Source organism: Oreochromis aureus, linkage group 6 (genome assembly GCF_013358895.1).
Source record: "Oreochromis aureus strain Israel breed Guangdong linkage group 6, ZZ_aureus, whole genome shotgun sequence".
In the NCBI taxonomy this organism is placed as follows: Eukaryota; Metazoa; Chordata; class Actinopteri; order Cichliformes; family Cichlidae; genus Oreochromis; species Oreochromis aureus.
Window position 1 is genome coordinate 10148849 of NC_052947.1, and position 16336 is coordinate 10165184.

Here is a 16336-nt window from a genome sequence, read left to right on the forward strand (position 1 = left end):
GCTGAGGAAGGAGCAGCAGAGGAAGCAGCTGAGGGAGGAGCAGCAGAGGGAGGAGCAGCAGAGGAAGCAGCTGAGGGAGGAGCAGCTGGCGGATCACCAACTGGGACAACAACTTGAGGGAAGAGTGGGGCGTTGGCCTGGCCGATGGGGGCAGCACCTGGAGCAATAGGGGGTTGCCAATCGTGCCAAAACGGCTCTGGAGGGTGCTCCCGGATGAGAGGGGAATCATCTCTCTCATCCATGGTGTCGTACCCCGAGTCATCGCTAAGCCAATCCCCCCACTCTACTAACTCGTTCCAGTCAAATGAATCGTCAGACTGTTCACTCACCTCTTCATCATCTACAGGTAGGTAGGGGGGGTACTCACCTTCCTGTTCACCGTCATCAGCATATGGTGCTTCATGAAAAGAGGGGGAGGGCGAGAGAGGGATATACTCACCGTACTCACCTTCACTGATACGCTGGGTATCAGTGTCCTGAGCTTCACCAGAAGAGGGGAAGGATGAAAGAGAGAAAAAAGACTCAAGATACTCACCTTCACTGATACGCTGGGTATCAGTGTCCTGAGCTTCACGAGAAGAGGGGAAAGATGAAAGAGAGAAAAAAGACTCAAGATACTCACCTTCACTGATACGCTGGGTATCAGTGTCCTGAGCTTCACCAGAAGAGGGGAAGGATGAGAGAGAGAAAAAATACTCACCACACTCACCTTCACTGATACGCTGGGTATCAGTGTCATCCAGGATCCTGATGACTTCAGGAAGGCCTTCTTCCGCAGGGCGTTCAACCACATAGTCAAGACGCCCTGTGAGGAAACAATTTTTAAAATAAAATTAGGAATGTAATAGACACCCAGTGTTAAAGCAACAGACCTACATCTGTTAGTTTGAGCAGATGATGAGAGAAAAGCATTTTAGGCTACATTTATGTCAGACTGAATGACACTTCTACTTGTTCATGCAAGAAAAAAAACAACTAAGTTAACTAAGTTCAAATCTTTAAGTGAAGATTTTTAATAGAAGACCACCAAACCTCCACCAAGTCAGCTCACTCTGTGTACTTTTAAGGTGACACTATTGTATTTTGTGTACATTCAATTTGTTTTATTTGTTCTTTGTAAGCCTTTATGCAAACACTATGTTGGAATAGGTAATGGATAATAGGTATTGATTTGTAAATAGCCGGACATGAGTAACTTATTATATAAATATACTACAGTAAATTTATAACTAACCATGCAGCTCATTCTCCTGTTTTATTTACAATTCACGATGTCACACATTTTGAAAAAAGCTCAGAGGTTAAATATGTGGATGCAAACCATAATGTAACATTTAGACCACATGTACCAATCTCATGTCCTAAATGTAAATAATATATATATATTTTTAATAAAAACACAACCTCCTTGGCAAGAGTAAAAATTGCACACACACAAAGCTCTGCAGGTATGTCTGAAAATGCTGGTCAAGTGAAAAATAAACAAACAAACAGAAACTCTTAACTCAGAATCCACATTTTTAGAAATGTGCACAAGGACTGTATCTGCCATAAGGACAGATACATCTAATCTGTGGTAAACATGCTATCCCTGTGTAAATATCCCTGTGTACAATATATCTCTCTGCTATCTAATACGATTAAAAGCATTACCGTAACATAAGATACCATTATTACTACTGTTTTCATATTTTTTTGATATTATTTTATTTGTATTATTTTTTTTTTTATCTTTGTGTTTTGCAGCAGAGAAAAAAATGATAGTTTATGTCAATAAAGCCTTTGATCCGGAGAAGAAAAGGATGTTAGGAGGGGACCGGTCACCGGGATCTGTGTGTTTACACCTGCGCGTTCTGACGCCATGACACCCTGAAGATGCCGTTACCACAGGCATTTTACAAATTTTAGTCCATTAAGCTATTTTTAACCATTTCATTTTAAAGAAAAGTGTCAAATTTTAAGCCTTCAAATCAAAGTAACACCTTTTTTTTCAAATTCATACACCAGCCGTTAATAATTTCTACACCTCTCCCGGAAAATTTAAAGCATACAAACAATTTACCGGGAAAAATCTTGGAATACACATATTTGATCACGTTAAAACTTGATATTCACACTGGAACTTGTTAAATTATTACAGTCATTTAAATTTAAAGAAATTTTCAAACGTACCTGCAGCGAAGTCCTGGTGGCTGTCGATGAGTCGGGGTCCACGGCGAGCCATCTTCAAACTTGAAAAACAAAAACAAGTACAAACAATCCACAGATGAAGTACTTGTTGTCGCTTTCAAGTAAAATCCGCTTTCAGTAAAATGTTTTCCAAAACTTAGCTTTCCACAGGCTGAGGTTGGAGCAGGTCGAAACAAGTCCACGAGCAAGTGTAAAGGGACGATTGGAACCTTGTGCAGTGTTTATATACCCTCGGCACGCTATGGTTACGGTTGTCAACGTGCGTATACACGTGCACGTGATAGAACTATATGAATGGAGCTCACCGCAATGTAATTTACAGTTCATTTATGGTCATTTACAGCTGGACTGGCCATCAGGGATACCGTGGGCCGATGGTGATTTTTCGTTTTTTATGGGCCGATGGTGATTTTTCGTTTTTGTTGTTGTTTTTGTAACGGTATAAAAAAATGAAAGGTGGTGGATTGGCCAGATGCTGGCAGATGTGTAAAAATAACTGATGTTTGGTGGTGGCTATGGCGGAGCGTCCACAGAGGCCAGCAGGTGGATGAGGGAAAGAGGAGGAGGAGAGACCCGTGGTGGACACCGGGCCAGCCGCGTTTTGTATTGGGCTGAAAAGGAACGCGATTTGTCCCGGACTTCAGCTTGAATGAAAAAAAAAGACATGAAGCTGGAGTTATTCTGTGTCTTTATGCTGTCAGCTGCCTCTTCGTCTCCCATTCTCTCTCCCTCTCTCTCCTGTTGCTACTTAAATGATGAAACTGATCAATGATCAGCTGATCGGCTTTTCGCTCTTGTTTGTTTATCGATCATTTCGAGCCAGAAACCAGCGGATGTCGCGCTAGACAACAGCAGCACGTTAAAGCTTGATCAGCTGTTGTTAGAATTTATTTACTTTCTAGTATCAGCTGATGTTTGCTGGAGCCACAGTTGTAACAGCTGCTGGTCATGATATCGGTTTGGATATGTGGTGAGAGGGAAACATGAAGATGAAACCAAGAGATGTCCTTACTGAATCATCAGAGCTGAACAGGTGGTGGAGAAACAGGTTTACCTTTTAGGTAACATGGATGAGTTGAAGAGAAGTTATGAACTGTTTCTGAGAGACAAATAACATCAGGATCCTTTTTTAGGTAGCTGACAGCTGGTAACTGTGCAGAGACGGGTCGTTAATTTTTTTCTGTCAACAGGATAGTTTGAAAGTCTTAAATAACTCCTGTTAAAATGTTGTAGGGCTGTAGAGTGGGGTCATGTTAACAATCCATTAAAACTTGTGGTCTTCAAGGTCAACTTTATGATTTATGGGAGGAAAATTGACAAAAAGTCTTAGAACCTACAAACTTTGATTCCTACAACTGTGCTGTGTATATGTCTTAACATATAGGAGGAACCTATAAAGGTAACTGACCTTTGACCTCTCCTTCAAGAAGGTACATGTAATGTCTACAGTGATTAGACATGCTTAATAAAAACAGTGTGGGGCACAGAGTATTTTTGTGTGTCAGTGTGGAACATGTCAGTAACACTGAGGGTTACACACACTTTGCCAGGTACACCTGTTCACCTGCTCGTTAAACACAAATATCTAGTGAACCAATCAGACGTCAGCAAATTAAAGTATTTAAGCATACAGACATGTTCATGATGACCTGCTGAAGGTCAAACCAAGTATCAGAATGGGGGAAAGAGAACGCGTGGTTGTTGGTGCCAGATGGGTCTGAGTATTTCAGAAACTGTTCATCCAATGAGCTCACAACATTACCTCTACAGTTTACAGACTGTAGTGGCAATCCAACCAGCAAAAGGCCACCTGAGGGAAACTGAAGTATTTCCAACTCATCCTGGTGATGAGGTCAAACACAACCAGTACTTTTAACATTTTATCAATTATTTACCAAATTAAAAAAGCAACTTGTGGTAACTTATTTTTAATTTTACTGCATACAAGTTGAATGTAACTAAATCACATGACCTTTTATCGTCCTTGAGCTTATTTCTAGTACAGCATGTAATATAAACACTGTATGTTTATTTAAAAAATAATAACTAAAAACACTCCTTGTAATACATTACAATCAGCTCAACTTTTATCTTAAAATCCAATCCAACTTTATTTACAGAGCACTTTAAAAGCAACATGGTTGACGAAAGTGCTTTCCAGTAAAAAAAAGAGATAAAGTGGATCTGACAGCCGTGGATGGTGAGCCATGCACACCGGCGCCATCTTGGCTCACAAACCACAGCTGACATGAGTTGGATATAAACAAAGTATATCATGTAAATAAAGTATATCAGCCAACATACTGGACACTGAACAAACACACATTATCCAATATTGTAGCTGGTGTTATTTGATAATATTTAAATATTTTCAGAATTAAAGTTTATATTTATTTGTCACACAATTTGAAACTTTAATAACCTTACAATAAAACAAATTTCAGATTTAATTATTCTGAAACTAAGTTTAAGCTTCTCATAGCCAGCACAAGGCCAGTTGCAGACTTACTGGTGGTCCTGTGCTGGCCTATGTGTGGATTACCTCTGGGTCACCAAAGGGCCGTCATTCTTTGCGGTATGTGGGTGATGTATAAGCACATTGTGTGCAGCCGTGGGCCAGTTGCAGACACACTGCTGGCCCTGTGCTGGCCCAGAACAGTTTCAGCTCTGGCCTCAGATGTCAGCCTAATGTGTACCTTAATCGAGCCATGTAATAACAACATGTGGCGGAACATAATATTGCAGAAGTAACATGAAAAACAGACTAAATCTTATACAGCGCTTTTCTACTGTCCTGATTACCCAAAGTGCATTATACATGCCACATTCACACACTTTTACCTAACTGAGTGCATCCTAACTACATTCATACACCTTGACCTCTCTCATGCAGACTGGAGGAGCCAGGGATCAAACCACTAACCTTTCGATCAACCGGTGAGCTGCTCTACCTCCTGAGCTACAGCCACCCAGTGGTAAACATGAGTAAACTCTCACTAGGTTTTGGATAAAGTGCACACTCTCAAACTTGTCAAACCTGCATTTGAAAAGTTGGCTACCATAGCAGTATAGTATTGCAACATAGCATTTGAGTTTTCTAACTGAAATAAGAAAATAGGAACACAAATAGTGCCATCATTGCCAGACCTGGCCCACATCTGGTTGATATACAACCTGCCACGACACCAGTCAGTCAGAAGTGCCAGCTTGATGCTGGATCTGGGCCAGACCTGTTTTCTTTGAGCCTGGGCCACATAAACCAAACCACAATCGGGCCAGATGTGGCATGCCATCACATAGACAGTGCCATCTACACCAGGCCTGGCCCACATCTGGATTACATGTCATTTACCATGCCAGAAGTCAGCCAGCAGTGCCAGCTTGACATCAGATCCGGGCCAGGTCTGTCTGCTATGTGGGAAGTATAAAAACTATGGGAATGTACAACCATCATACCGCTCAGGGAGGAGACCTTATAAAGATGCTGGCTGAAACTGGTAACACAGTGTCACTATCCACTGTAAAATGAGTCCTGTACTATCATGAGCTAAAAGGTTCCTCTTAATCTCTGGAGACATGTCCTGTGGTCTGATGAAACAAAAATGTTCGGCTATAATGATAAACAATATATTTGGAGGAAAAAGGAGGACGCTTTGAAGCCTCAGAACACCATCCCAACTGTGAAGTATGGGGGTGGCAGCTTCATGTTGTGGGGCCGTTCTGTTGCAGAAGGGACTGGTGCACCTCACAGAATAGATGGCATCATGAGAAAAGAAATTTATGTGGAGTATCTGAAGACATCAACCAGGAAGCTGAAGCTTGGGCGCAAATGGGTCTTCCAAATGGACAATGACCCCAAGCATACCTCCAAATTAGTTACAAAGTGGCTTAAGGATAATAAATCAAAGTTTTGGAGTGGCCATCACAAAGTCCTGATAGAAAAATTGTGGGTGGGACGGAAAAAGTGAGTGTGAGCAAGAAGACCTACAAACCTGAGGCAGTTACACCAGTTCTGTCAAGAGGAGTGGGCCGAGATTCCAGCAAACTATTGCAGAAAGCTTGTGGAAGGATTCCTGAAGCATGTGGCCCGAGTTTACGTATACTCAGACTACGAAGAAAGTTAAAAGAAACAAAAAACAAACAAACAAAGTTCTCTCTTTATTTTGAATGTGTAAACAGATTCTACAAAAAGATGTAAACACAAAGCGTCCAAAGCAAAATAGTCAGTTCCCATTGGCCATGTGTTGTTCTAGTAGGAAGATTACACTATGAAATAAGAAGTTATCTCTACGTTTTTAGTTAAACTGCTACGCAGATAAGCTACACAAAAACACCACTATGTGTTGGAACAGGAAGTGATACTCTACCGCAGAGAGAGCGAACACCAACTGGATGGCGCTGTAGTCTGCACTATAGCTTTTTATTATTTATTCACTAATGAGATCATAACAGCTCCTGATCAGGATGAATTTCATTTTCAAATCAAATTTCATGTCCCAGTTTCACAATTTTGTAACATAATATTTCAAAGCTTGCTTATGGGCTTGTTTTGGAGCAGACCAACAGTCAGGCTCGTCTTCACCCTTACTGTCAGACTCTGAATTGATGGTTCTGCTATATCTCACCTGGCTGAGTGGGGACACAGAGTTCCCACTGCAGGAGCTTGGGTTTGAGTCTGGCCTCGACCATTTCCTGTGTGCCATACCGCTTCACTCTCTCCCACCTTCCTGTCTGCTGTCTGGCAAAAGGCCTCATGTTCTGAAATCTCTTCCTCTCCATCGTCTTTGAGTTTCTTTGAGTGGAGCTTCTTTTGCAGCTGTGACAAAATATAGAACGGTTTCTGCAACCGGGGAGTAAAATGTGCTGCAGTGTGAGGGCGCACAGGTGTAGGTGTGGAATTTTACATATAAATATTATAGTTTACTTCATGCACAAGAAATGTAAACATTTAATCTAACCCACTTTTCATCAGCTACATAACCTTTATTGGAGATTATATTCATAAATTGTGTGTATCACACACACAAACACACATCCACTAAACTCTCTCTTTTATATCTCTCCCTCTGGTGAATGATGGAGGTTTGGTGGACTGTGTGGTTTGTCTGGCTGAAAGTTGTGGTTTTTTTTTTGTGTGTGTGGTGTGTTGTGAGGCTGATGATTTAGTGTAATTGTGTATGGTGTTGTTAGTGTAGTTTATGTGGTGTTAGTGGTTTTTCCTGGATGCAGAGCAGGTCAGTATGCCGTGGACTTTTACACCACCATGTTAGGGATGGAGTAAAGTAATAAAGCTTGCGTGGAGAAGCTGCTGCAGGGGCTTCCTCAGCTGAGCTCTGAGGACAGAGCTGTCCTGGATGCTAACTTTTCTTTGGAGGAGATTAGTGCTGCTGCTGGTCAGCTGGCTCCTGCACAGGGTGCGCTGCCTGCAGACTTCTGTAAAGGACTGTTACTGGCATCGAGTCATCATGTGGGGCTCTCTCTTCCCCTTAAAACAGAGATTTGTCTCTGCGTGACCTGGAGACCCATGACTCTGTTATGCACAGATTACTAACTTCCTTCAAAAGTACTGGCCACCAGGCTGAAACACTTTGTGAAATGAATCACTCACAGAGATCAGTCGTACTGTGTACCACACAGCTCTAATGTGAACAAGAGTGTTTCTCATGAGAGACTTGGTAGTTATTTGTAAATTGTACAGTTTGATGTTGGAATAATTTCTTTAGATTAAGAGAAAGTGTTTGATAGGATTGACGATCTTTTTGTTTTTCCATTATGAGAAGTTTTGCTTTTTGGAGGTGGATTTTGTCACTTTTGGGGGCTGTTGTACCAGGCGGCTTTCTGTTTTGTAAAAGTGGATGATGGGCTGAGCTGCCCAGTTCGGAGAGGATCTAACTGGAATGTCCTGTTTCTGGAATATATATTTATATTGGTATATTTGTTAGAAATGTAATCTTTGTTAAATGTTTTAAGAGATAAATAAGCAAAGTTATCTAGATTTATGTTGCCAGGTTTATCTTGGAGGCCTCTGCTGGTGTTGTCCTTGTTTTTCTGTTTTCAGTACAGATCAGAGTGATGTGGACTTTCTCAAAAGATGTTTAGATTTGTATGAGAAAGCATCTTCAGCAAAGGTGAGCTGGTGAAAAAAATATGGTGTAACAGGTTTGTTGGTGGTCATATAGAGACTTTTTTTTTTTAGGAAAAGAAGAGTCTCGGAGGTTGCCATGGAGACGGTCTGTGTCAGACTGTCTAAGCCAAAAATGGATGCTGTACATACACTGATAAATGTCATTTCAGGGGTGGCCAGATTGAAATCCAGAGAAAACTATGCTAGAGGTGAAAGGTCAAACATTGGTCATCATGTTGTTTTAAAGGTGTGCTGTGTTCAGTCCCAGGGCCTTGCCTTTTTATTTCATTTGTCTTTGGTTTTTATTTGTGCTCTTGTAATTATTTTGTGATAAAACTTTTTCTATTTTGAGATCAAGATTCAAGTGGAAATAAAAGTTTGTGTTAAATTTTCTCCATCTCCCTCTCTTTGTGTGTCCGTCTCTCTCCCTTGGTTTCTGTAGAGGTACAGTGTGGGGGCGCCTGGATAAATGTTAAACAGAAGCTAGATGTAGTGTTCCTCCACTGTCCATTAAGGACTTGAGGAAAAGAAATGGTGGAGAACAAAGTGTATGGTGTATTTATAAAAGAAAATGGCTTTTAAATTGTATACCAAAACGACCTCTAGTCAACTACAACTTGTTACATAATCATCAGGACTGTTTTATCAGTTTAACAGTTTATGGATTGACTTCTTTCGGTTCATTCACTGTTTACATCATGAAGGAAAAAGAAGGCAACAGGCTGAGAAATGAAGCTGTTGAGTGTCTTTGTGGCCACACGGGGGCAGTGCTGCATAAATAGTAGAATCTCTTACTGGACACTTTTTCTAGACCTCTTTTAAATGACTTTTAAAAACAGCAACAAAATGACTTACATCAGGATCTGATATGGTTGTGTTTTTTTGTTGAGCTTTATATATTTCAGAATGCCTAGAGTTTGTTTGATTCCCATGTTTTGTGATACAGAACATCTCCTCTCAGATGGCTGTTGTCTCATAATGGGTCATTACCTGGTCTGATGGTGTGTTTGTTCCATTTATAAATCAAGTGATTGATTTGTGAAATGAGAGATGACCTCTGACCTGCTGACTGGTGTCTGATCTTCTCTGCTCCCCTCAAATTTGACAGCTACTCAGCTAATGTGATGGTAGACAGGAAGTCACTAAACCTGGACTCTGGAAACACATTTCTAGGGATAAAAAAGTGAATGTAGATTGTTTCAGGAGATAAATATGAAATGATCGATTTGGCGATTATACTAATTTAGTAAGAAAAGAATGTATGAAAGAATTTTTATCTATACACTTAAGCAACGACCAGAGTCTTAGAATTACGCTTTCACCAGGTTTTACTTGACTGAACAACAGAACCTCTCTGTCTCCTTTATAAGGGGTCCATCCTGAGTTACACAATGAGTGTTTCAAATGTGTGCAATAACCCACTGCATGTGTAGTCACGCTGAGACCGCGTGGTCTTATTTTTTTATTACCCCTTGATTCAGCTGTGACCTGCTTATCAAGTCTTTTACAAGTACATCATAATTATCTGCTCTCATGCAGACATAAGTTGAGCAATGGTTTAACAAAATTTCCCATCAGAAACATGAAGGTTTAGCTTTAAGCTTATTTGTCCAAAACAACAATGGATAAACTGCCAGCAGCTGGATTGAAATAGAACATAGTAGTGTTGGATGTAAGTAAAGGAAATACAAGTATAACTGTGACTATGGAACAAATCTCCTTCAGTGTTAAACCTTAATGTTAACCTGATTGTGTTTATTAGAAAAATCAGCTATTACAGTGTCTGTGTTTGCTCCACATAGTTAGTTAACTCTGGTTGTCTGTGGGTTTGTGTCAAATTTGGAGTGAACAAAAGCATGAAAACTGTGGAAGATGCAGACTGTGAAAGTCTAGTTTATTTCATGAATACAAAAAAAGTTTACAGTCGCTAGAACAAAGTAGCATACATTCATGATAAAGTAAATACCACAACGCAACTTGGACAGTGAGAAGTCAAATGAATTGTCTTAGAACTTATTATATTCTTTAAGCGTAAAAGCAACACCCAATATTAGAGTGTTTGTGTTTTAAGCCTTCTATTCAAACCTAGTACGTGTCAGCACTTCTTTCTCCCAGCAGCATTATTGAAGTGACACTTTAACGACACTTTACCTGCTGATGCTTCACATCACAATCTTTATGACGAAAAAGCTCAGATGTCTGTGCTGTCACTTGTTATGAAAATGGACAGAACCTGGGCTCAGGCTTCCTCTTCTTCTTTCCTTCCTCTTTAATAATAAACATAGATCAGTAAAATAGCCATGTTTTTATACAAATGATTGTGATAAAGAGAATTTAGATGTTTTTTCTCCAGTGTGCATGAACTCAAACTCTTTCGAGTTCAAATCTTTTATTTTTACCAACAACTGGGGAAATCCAAACTTGATGTACCAGGTCAAATCAGTGAGCACACACACACACACACACACACACACACACACACACACACACACACACACACACACACACACACACACACACACTGTATCATAATAAATGCCATGATATCTTTCTTGTTCAAATAGTTTATTCACTTAACAAAGAGGTAGCTTGGAAACTCAGTAAGAAGGAAGAAAGCTAGTTTAAGGACACTTTCTCAAATAAAGAGGATTTCATCATCTTTCTGTTCATAATACAGGCTAAATAAAAGAAGAGATACATCAGAAACAAATCAGTAGATCCAGAAATTATAGAGGCAAACTCTTTTCAGCTATAGAGGCAGAGGTACACTTCATGTACTCATTAGCGTACAGTTCAAATGCCTGTGTTAGGGTGCATTGTTTCAGTTTCATTAAGTCTTCTTGCAATTACATGATAATTATTATGCTGGACAAGAGTGATCAAAGCTCATAAACATCTGAGTTACACAATGAGTCTTTCAAATGTGTGGAATATCCCAGCTATAACCTTTGCTTTCAATTTGGTTAAACTTGGCATTCAGATCACAGTCTAAACAACAAGTACAGGAGGTCTTCCACTCCGCTATTAAAAATAGCAACACTCATGTAAGGCTTTATTCTCCATAGTGTCAAGATAAAGCGACATTAAATAATGGATCTTCCATCTGAAATAATTACAGTTTGTATAAATTCACGCTGAAGACCAAAATACACACACATACATAAAACACATAAACCACTAAAACCTAATTAAAACACATGGAAAATTACCTCATTTGTTGTGCTATTCAAAGATGTGTATGTGTGTGTATTCAGGCCAAGTCATAAAGAAAACGATAGAGGTCAATATACTTATATGATCTATAGTCGCTGCAGATTAATGAAATATAGTGGAAACTGGAAGATCCTAGCTATAGTAGTTTGTGGGAAACAAATACAGTGAAGTGACCATTTAGCTCTTATGGCATAAAACTGTTTAGTGTATTATTATTTGCTTTTCTACAGTATGATATTTGTTTAATAATGGATTGGATTAGTGCATAAAATAAGTTGATAAATAAAATGTTAAATATCTAATCATCATATCAAAAATCATATATTTGGAGGGAGTGTCTTTGACACATGCTGACTGCATCCTTCTTATAACCAGAACAGGAAGTGAGATCAGAGGTGAACAAGAGTGAGCTGTTTGGTGAAAGGAACAGGAAGGATGAAGAAGAGGTGAACATCCACACAGTTTAAAAGGAGAAATAAGAGCACAAGCTCTAAGATGAAGACTGGTAATGATTAAAAACTGCACTAAATAGTATCATTCTGTGACTTCAAACTTTAGGTAGTGCATAACATTTACCACTTTATATTAATTTTACTATACGCTTAAATAAATAAAAGTAAATAACTTTAAAAGGTGCTGTTATTGAGTGAAAATTCAAAAGATTTCAGGGCTGGGGTAAGCCCTGTATGCTTCAAGATCCTAGCAACGCCCTCGCCAGCAGCAGCAAATTGATATGGACCAGTTTATGCCTTTTATTCGGTTGTAAACTCTGATATACTCTTATAATTAACCTTTGGGTGACTGCACAAAGACTGAGAGGGGACGACAGAGAGGGAGAGAAAGGGAGAAAGATGGAGGAACACAGCACATATAAGAAACAGGTAAGAGGACATGAAGTCAAAGTCAGGGACATGTCCGATAACAAAGACCTTCCACCTGGCTACATATATGTCACTTCCACTTTGCCCACATTCATCTATGATGATCACTCATAACTAAGCAGTGTGCTATGCTCTTATCAAACGAAGAGCCGAAACTGCTCTTAAAATAACTGTTACAAGAATATTTTTTGTTATTTTTTTTTAGTTGAATATAAAATGTTTGTGTGTGATTGTCAGTACAAAGAGGAAGCGAGGACAGAGAGACTGGAACTAACAGAGATCAGGTGGATTTTTCACAAAATCTACATGCATTAAATGGATGCGTTGTGTGATTTTCAGTAGCACTCTGCTATTAATGTGAATAATAGCATTTAGCAACATTCACATCACTGTAACCTTGAACAGGATGAATGCCACTATACTGATGTGACAGACTACAAATCTGTTCTCCACTCTCTGAATCGGTGAACACGATTCTCTGTGCTGAGTCTGCACAACACAGTGTTTGGGTTTGTATGAATTCAAAAGCTGTCATTTAAAATCAGCTCTATTAGTTGTTGGCTTCTTGTCCAGGTATGTGGAGTCGCAGGGTGATTTTTAACTGTCTGTACTGTATAATGGTACTTTAAATACTTGATGATTTGATGGACTGTCCTCTATGTGGTTAAGAGACTGAAACAATGCCGTGCAGGTTTCTCCTCTGATCTGCTTTTTCATAAACTGGTTTTGAAATTTACTGGTCAGCATGACTGTGCCATTGCATCAGGTTTTAAACTAAAGTGACCACCGTAAAGATGATGTATTATATTAAAATCTGTTATTCTTAGACACTGCTGTAGGTCATCCAAAAATTAGATTTCTTTTGAAGGTAACACTAAAATGTGTATCCAACTGAAGTGAGGTTTGCAAATGTGAAAAGGGTTGGCTACATTTGCAAACAGCATATGACATTAATATTAATTACAAGGCACCATAAGCATGACATTAAGACTGAGCTGAGCCCTAAAGGTTTGATCCTGGAGTCGCCCCTGATTGAGTGCTTCTCACACATTTATGATTTTGAACAATTTACAGAAAATAATATCAACTGTAAGTACTTTTAAAGATTCAATATATAATAATAGTTGCTAAATTCATGCAAGTCAAATAACTGATGAAATAACTACAGAAACAAAATTATACTTCATGTGTTTCATGAGCACAAATCTTCATCTGTAAAATAACAAGTAACTAAAGATGTCAGATATTTGTGGTGAAGTTAAATGTACCAATTCCCACTGAGAGGCAGTGGAGAAGAAGCCACAAATGTGATGGAAAGACCAATGCAAAGTACAAATTCCTCACATTTGTACTTAAATACTATACTGTAGTAATTGTACTTAATATCATCTGGCAAAAATGACCCAACAACTTTCATGCAAACATCACAGTTTCTGAACAACTGAATGATCAACGTGACACATGTAGAAACAATTCACACAGAAGAAGTTTCTTCCAGAGCGGACTGTTTATTTTGGATGTTATTTTCATTTGATTATTTTCCATTTCCATTCCATTAATGACTTGATTTATCCAACCAATGTAAGAGCAGACCTTCAGAGAAATAGCTGGTCCGGTACAGGCACATTTTTCACCACCAACATACACACCATGAATCTTGTTGTTTTTGGCTATCACTCCACCACCAGAATCACCCTGAGAGAGAAAACAAATTATATGTTTGTTCTAAAACATCTGATAATGATACAGATAAAATGTTGGCAGCATGGCAACTCACCGGACATGTGTCCACTCGAGGTTCTTTGTGACACATCGTGTTTCCGTTTGGCCATAATAATGTTGACTTACATGGATGGAGGTTAGGCTCACACTCAACAACATGCATTTTTGCACACTGGAGATGAGGCAGATAACCAGGGACTAGAGAAAAAATGTAAAAAACAAAAGTGTTTCATGCAAGGAAATCAGACATTGAAAGAAACATGCTTTGCCTCATTTCTGGAACAAAATGTGTTCTTTAAAAGAAGCTAAGCAGCGTTTAAAAAGGAGGGAAATTGACAGTATGTCCAACATAAAGTGAAATAAATACTTTATGTCATCACAGTTTTCAAATAAAATGAAAAAGTAACTATAACAGGCACACAAGACAAAATCAAAGTATAATATAAACTAAAAAATTGTGAAATAATCAAAACAATGCTGTTCTCACGTTTGTTGTAGTTTACATCAACCGTATAACCACCATGGCCTGCAATCTGAATGACATCCAGCCTACAAATTAAAAAAAATAAAATAAATTCCATGTCCATGTCTGCAGGCTGAGTATTTCCAGTCCACTTTAAGTCAGCTAATCTTTGCAGATTCAAACATTTTATTAAAACATTACATTTCCTTCCATTTCCTAATGCTCATGTTTTATTGTCAGTTATGATATGATAGATCATGGATGTACCTCCTAAGCGGGTACCTAAAATCCAAACCAGAACCCTTACCTCAATATTCAAGTCTCAGTTACATTATTGTTAATAAAGAAGCTTTGCAGTCACTAATGGGGGTTTGTAACTTCAGAAGCATGATGTCATTTTTTTTCATAGACTACAGATGTTGCTACATTTTTTTGCTCTTCCTGGATGTTTAAAAAACCAACCAACTAAACAAGAAAAATATATGTTATGTCAACATATTATGGACTTCCAGAATTCAAACTTTACACTTAAAAGGTTACTCAAAACTCACTTTTTACGACGTGTACATTTAGGTAAGACAACAGGCTTAATATTATTCTCTGGTGGGTCGATTTTCAGAAGCATGATGTCATGTTTTCCTGTTTGGTCCTGAAAGATCTTGTGATCAATAATTCTCGCAATTCTTCCTGGACCAGGATGAATTCCTACATATGCAGACATAGTCCTAAACATGGAAATGGTAAAAGAACAAAATACCAGTAATGAGTTTTGTCTCTGGACTGTTTTTTTTTAAGTGAAACAGTCATTTCTCACCATCCAGGTTCATCTTTCCAACAGTGAGCTGCAGTTAGAACCCACTCGCTGTGGATCAGAGAGCCGCCACATAGATGATAGTAATCGCTTCCATCGGTCTGAGTTATTTCTACGTGATACAGACGATCATTTTCCTTACACCTATGATCGTGAAAGATTCTCTTGTGCAAATCCACCTCTGTGCACACCGTGAAACCTGAGAGAAGAGGAATATACTTACAAAGTGTTGGCTTACCACCTGAACAACATATTGTCTTAGCCAGGAGCCAGTTATTATGGTTGTAACCAGCAACATGGTTAGAAAAATGAGGCAAAATTTACACTGTGAGACATTCTGAAGAATTTACAAAAATTAATGTAATGGAGAGACAAAGAATGAGAACAAAAAAGCACGACTAAATCAAGCCAAGTTAAACAAGTCTTTATAAACATAGATATGTCATAACCTTAGGTATGGTTCAAATACACAAAGTTTAAAAATAAAAGCAGATGAAACGAGTGCAGTAGTTCACTCACCAACCCATAGGAGGAGTGGGAGGAACTTCAGGTGAGCCATTGCTGTCATTCAGCTTGCAGTGAATGCTGTGCTGGGACACTTTTTAAACCTCTTCTCACTGTGTTGGTGAGAATAGATCCACCAATCACACAGCCCAGTTTTATCAGTAAAATGCCACTGGTTGGGACGGTCTTCATGCTAAAGTTAAATGTCTCATCCTATTAAAAAGAAAAGTGTTACTGTAGCCTTTGTCATCCACATACTGCAGGAAATGACACTGCAGTGCAAACAGAAGTTATGTATTCATAGAATTATTACTAAGTTGGGCTTTTGAATGTTTGCTCGTGCACAGCAACTATATTCACAGTCCAAATTGTTCTGTTTCACAAACTCTTTGCCTTTTTCAGTGATATATATGCAAAGCTCAGTGACA

General features: G+C 38.9%; 1 protein-coding gene across 1 annotated transcript; it reads right to left on the bottom strand.

Annotated features, from left to right (window-relative positions):
- Positions 1-13857: 13857 nt before the first annotated feature.
- Positions 13858-16117, bottom strand: LOC116314919 (cationic trypsin-like). The gene is made up of 6 exons (XM_039613193.1): positions 15924-16117; positions 15408-15603; positions 15145-15318; positions 14618-14679; positions 14186-14328; positions 13858-14103 (listed from the first exon to the last, which is right to left on the bottom strand). Exons 1-6 carry the CDS (start codon positions 15970-15972, stop codon positions 13858-13860), a joined length of 870 nt encoding a protein of 289 aa, XP_039469127.1. The 5' UTR covers positions 15973-16117.
- Positions 16118-16336: the final 219 nt, after the last annotated feature.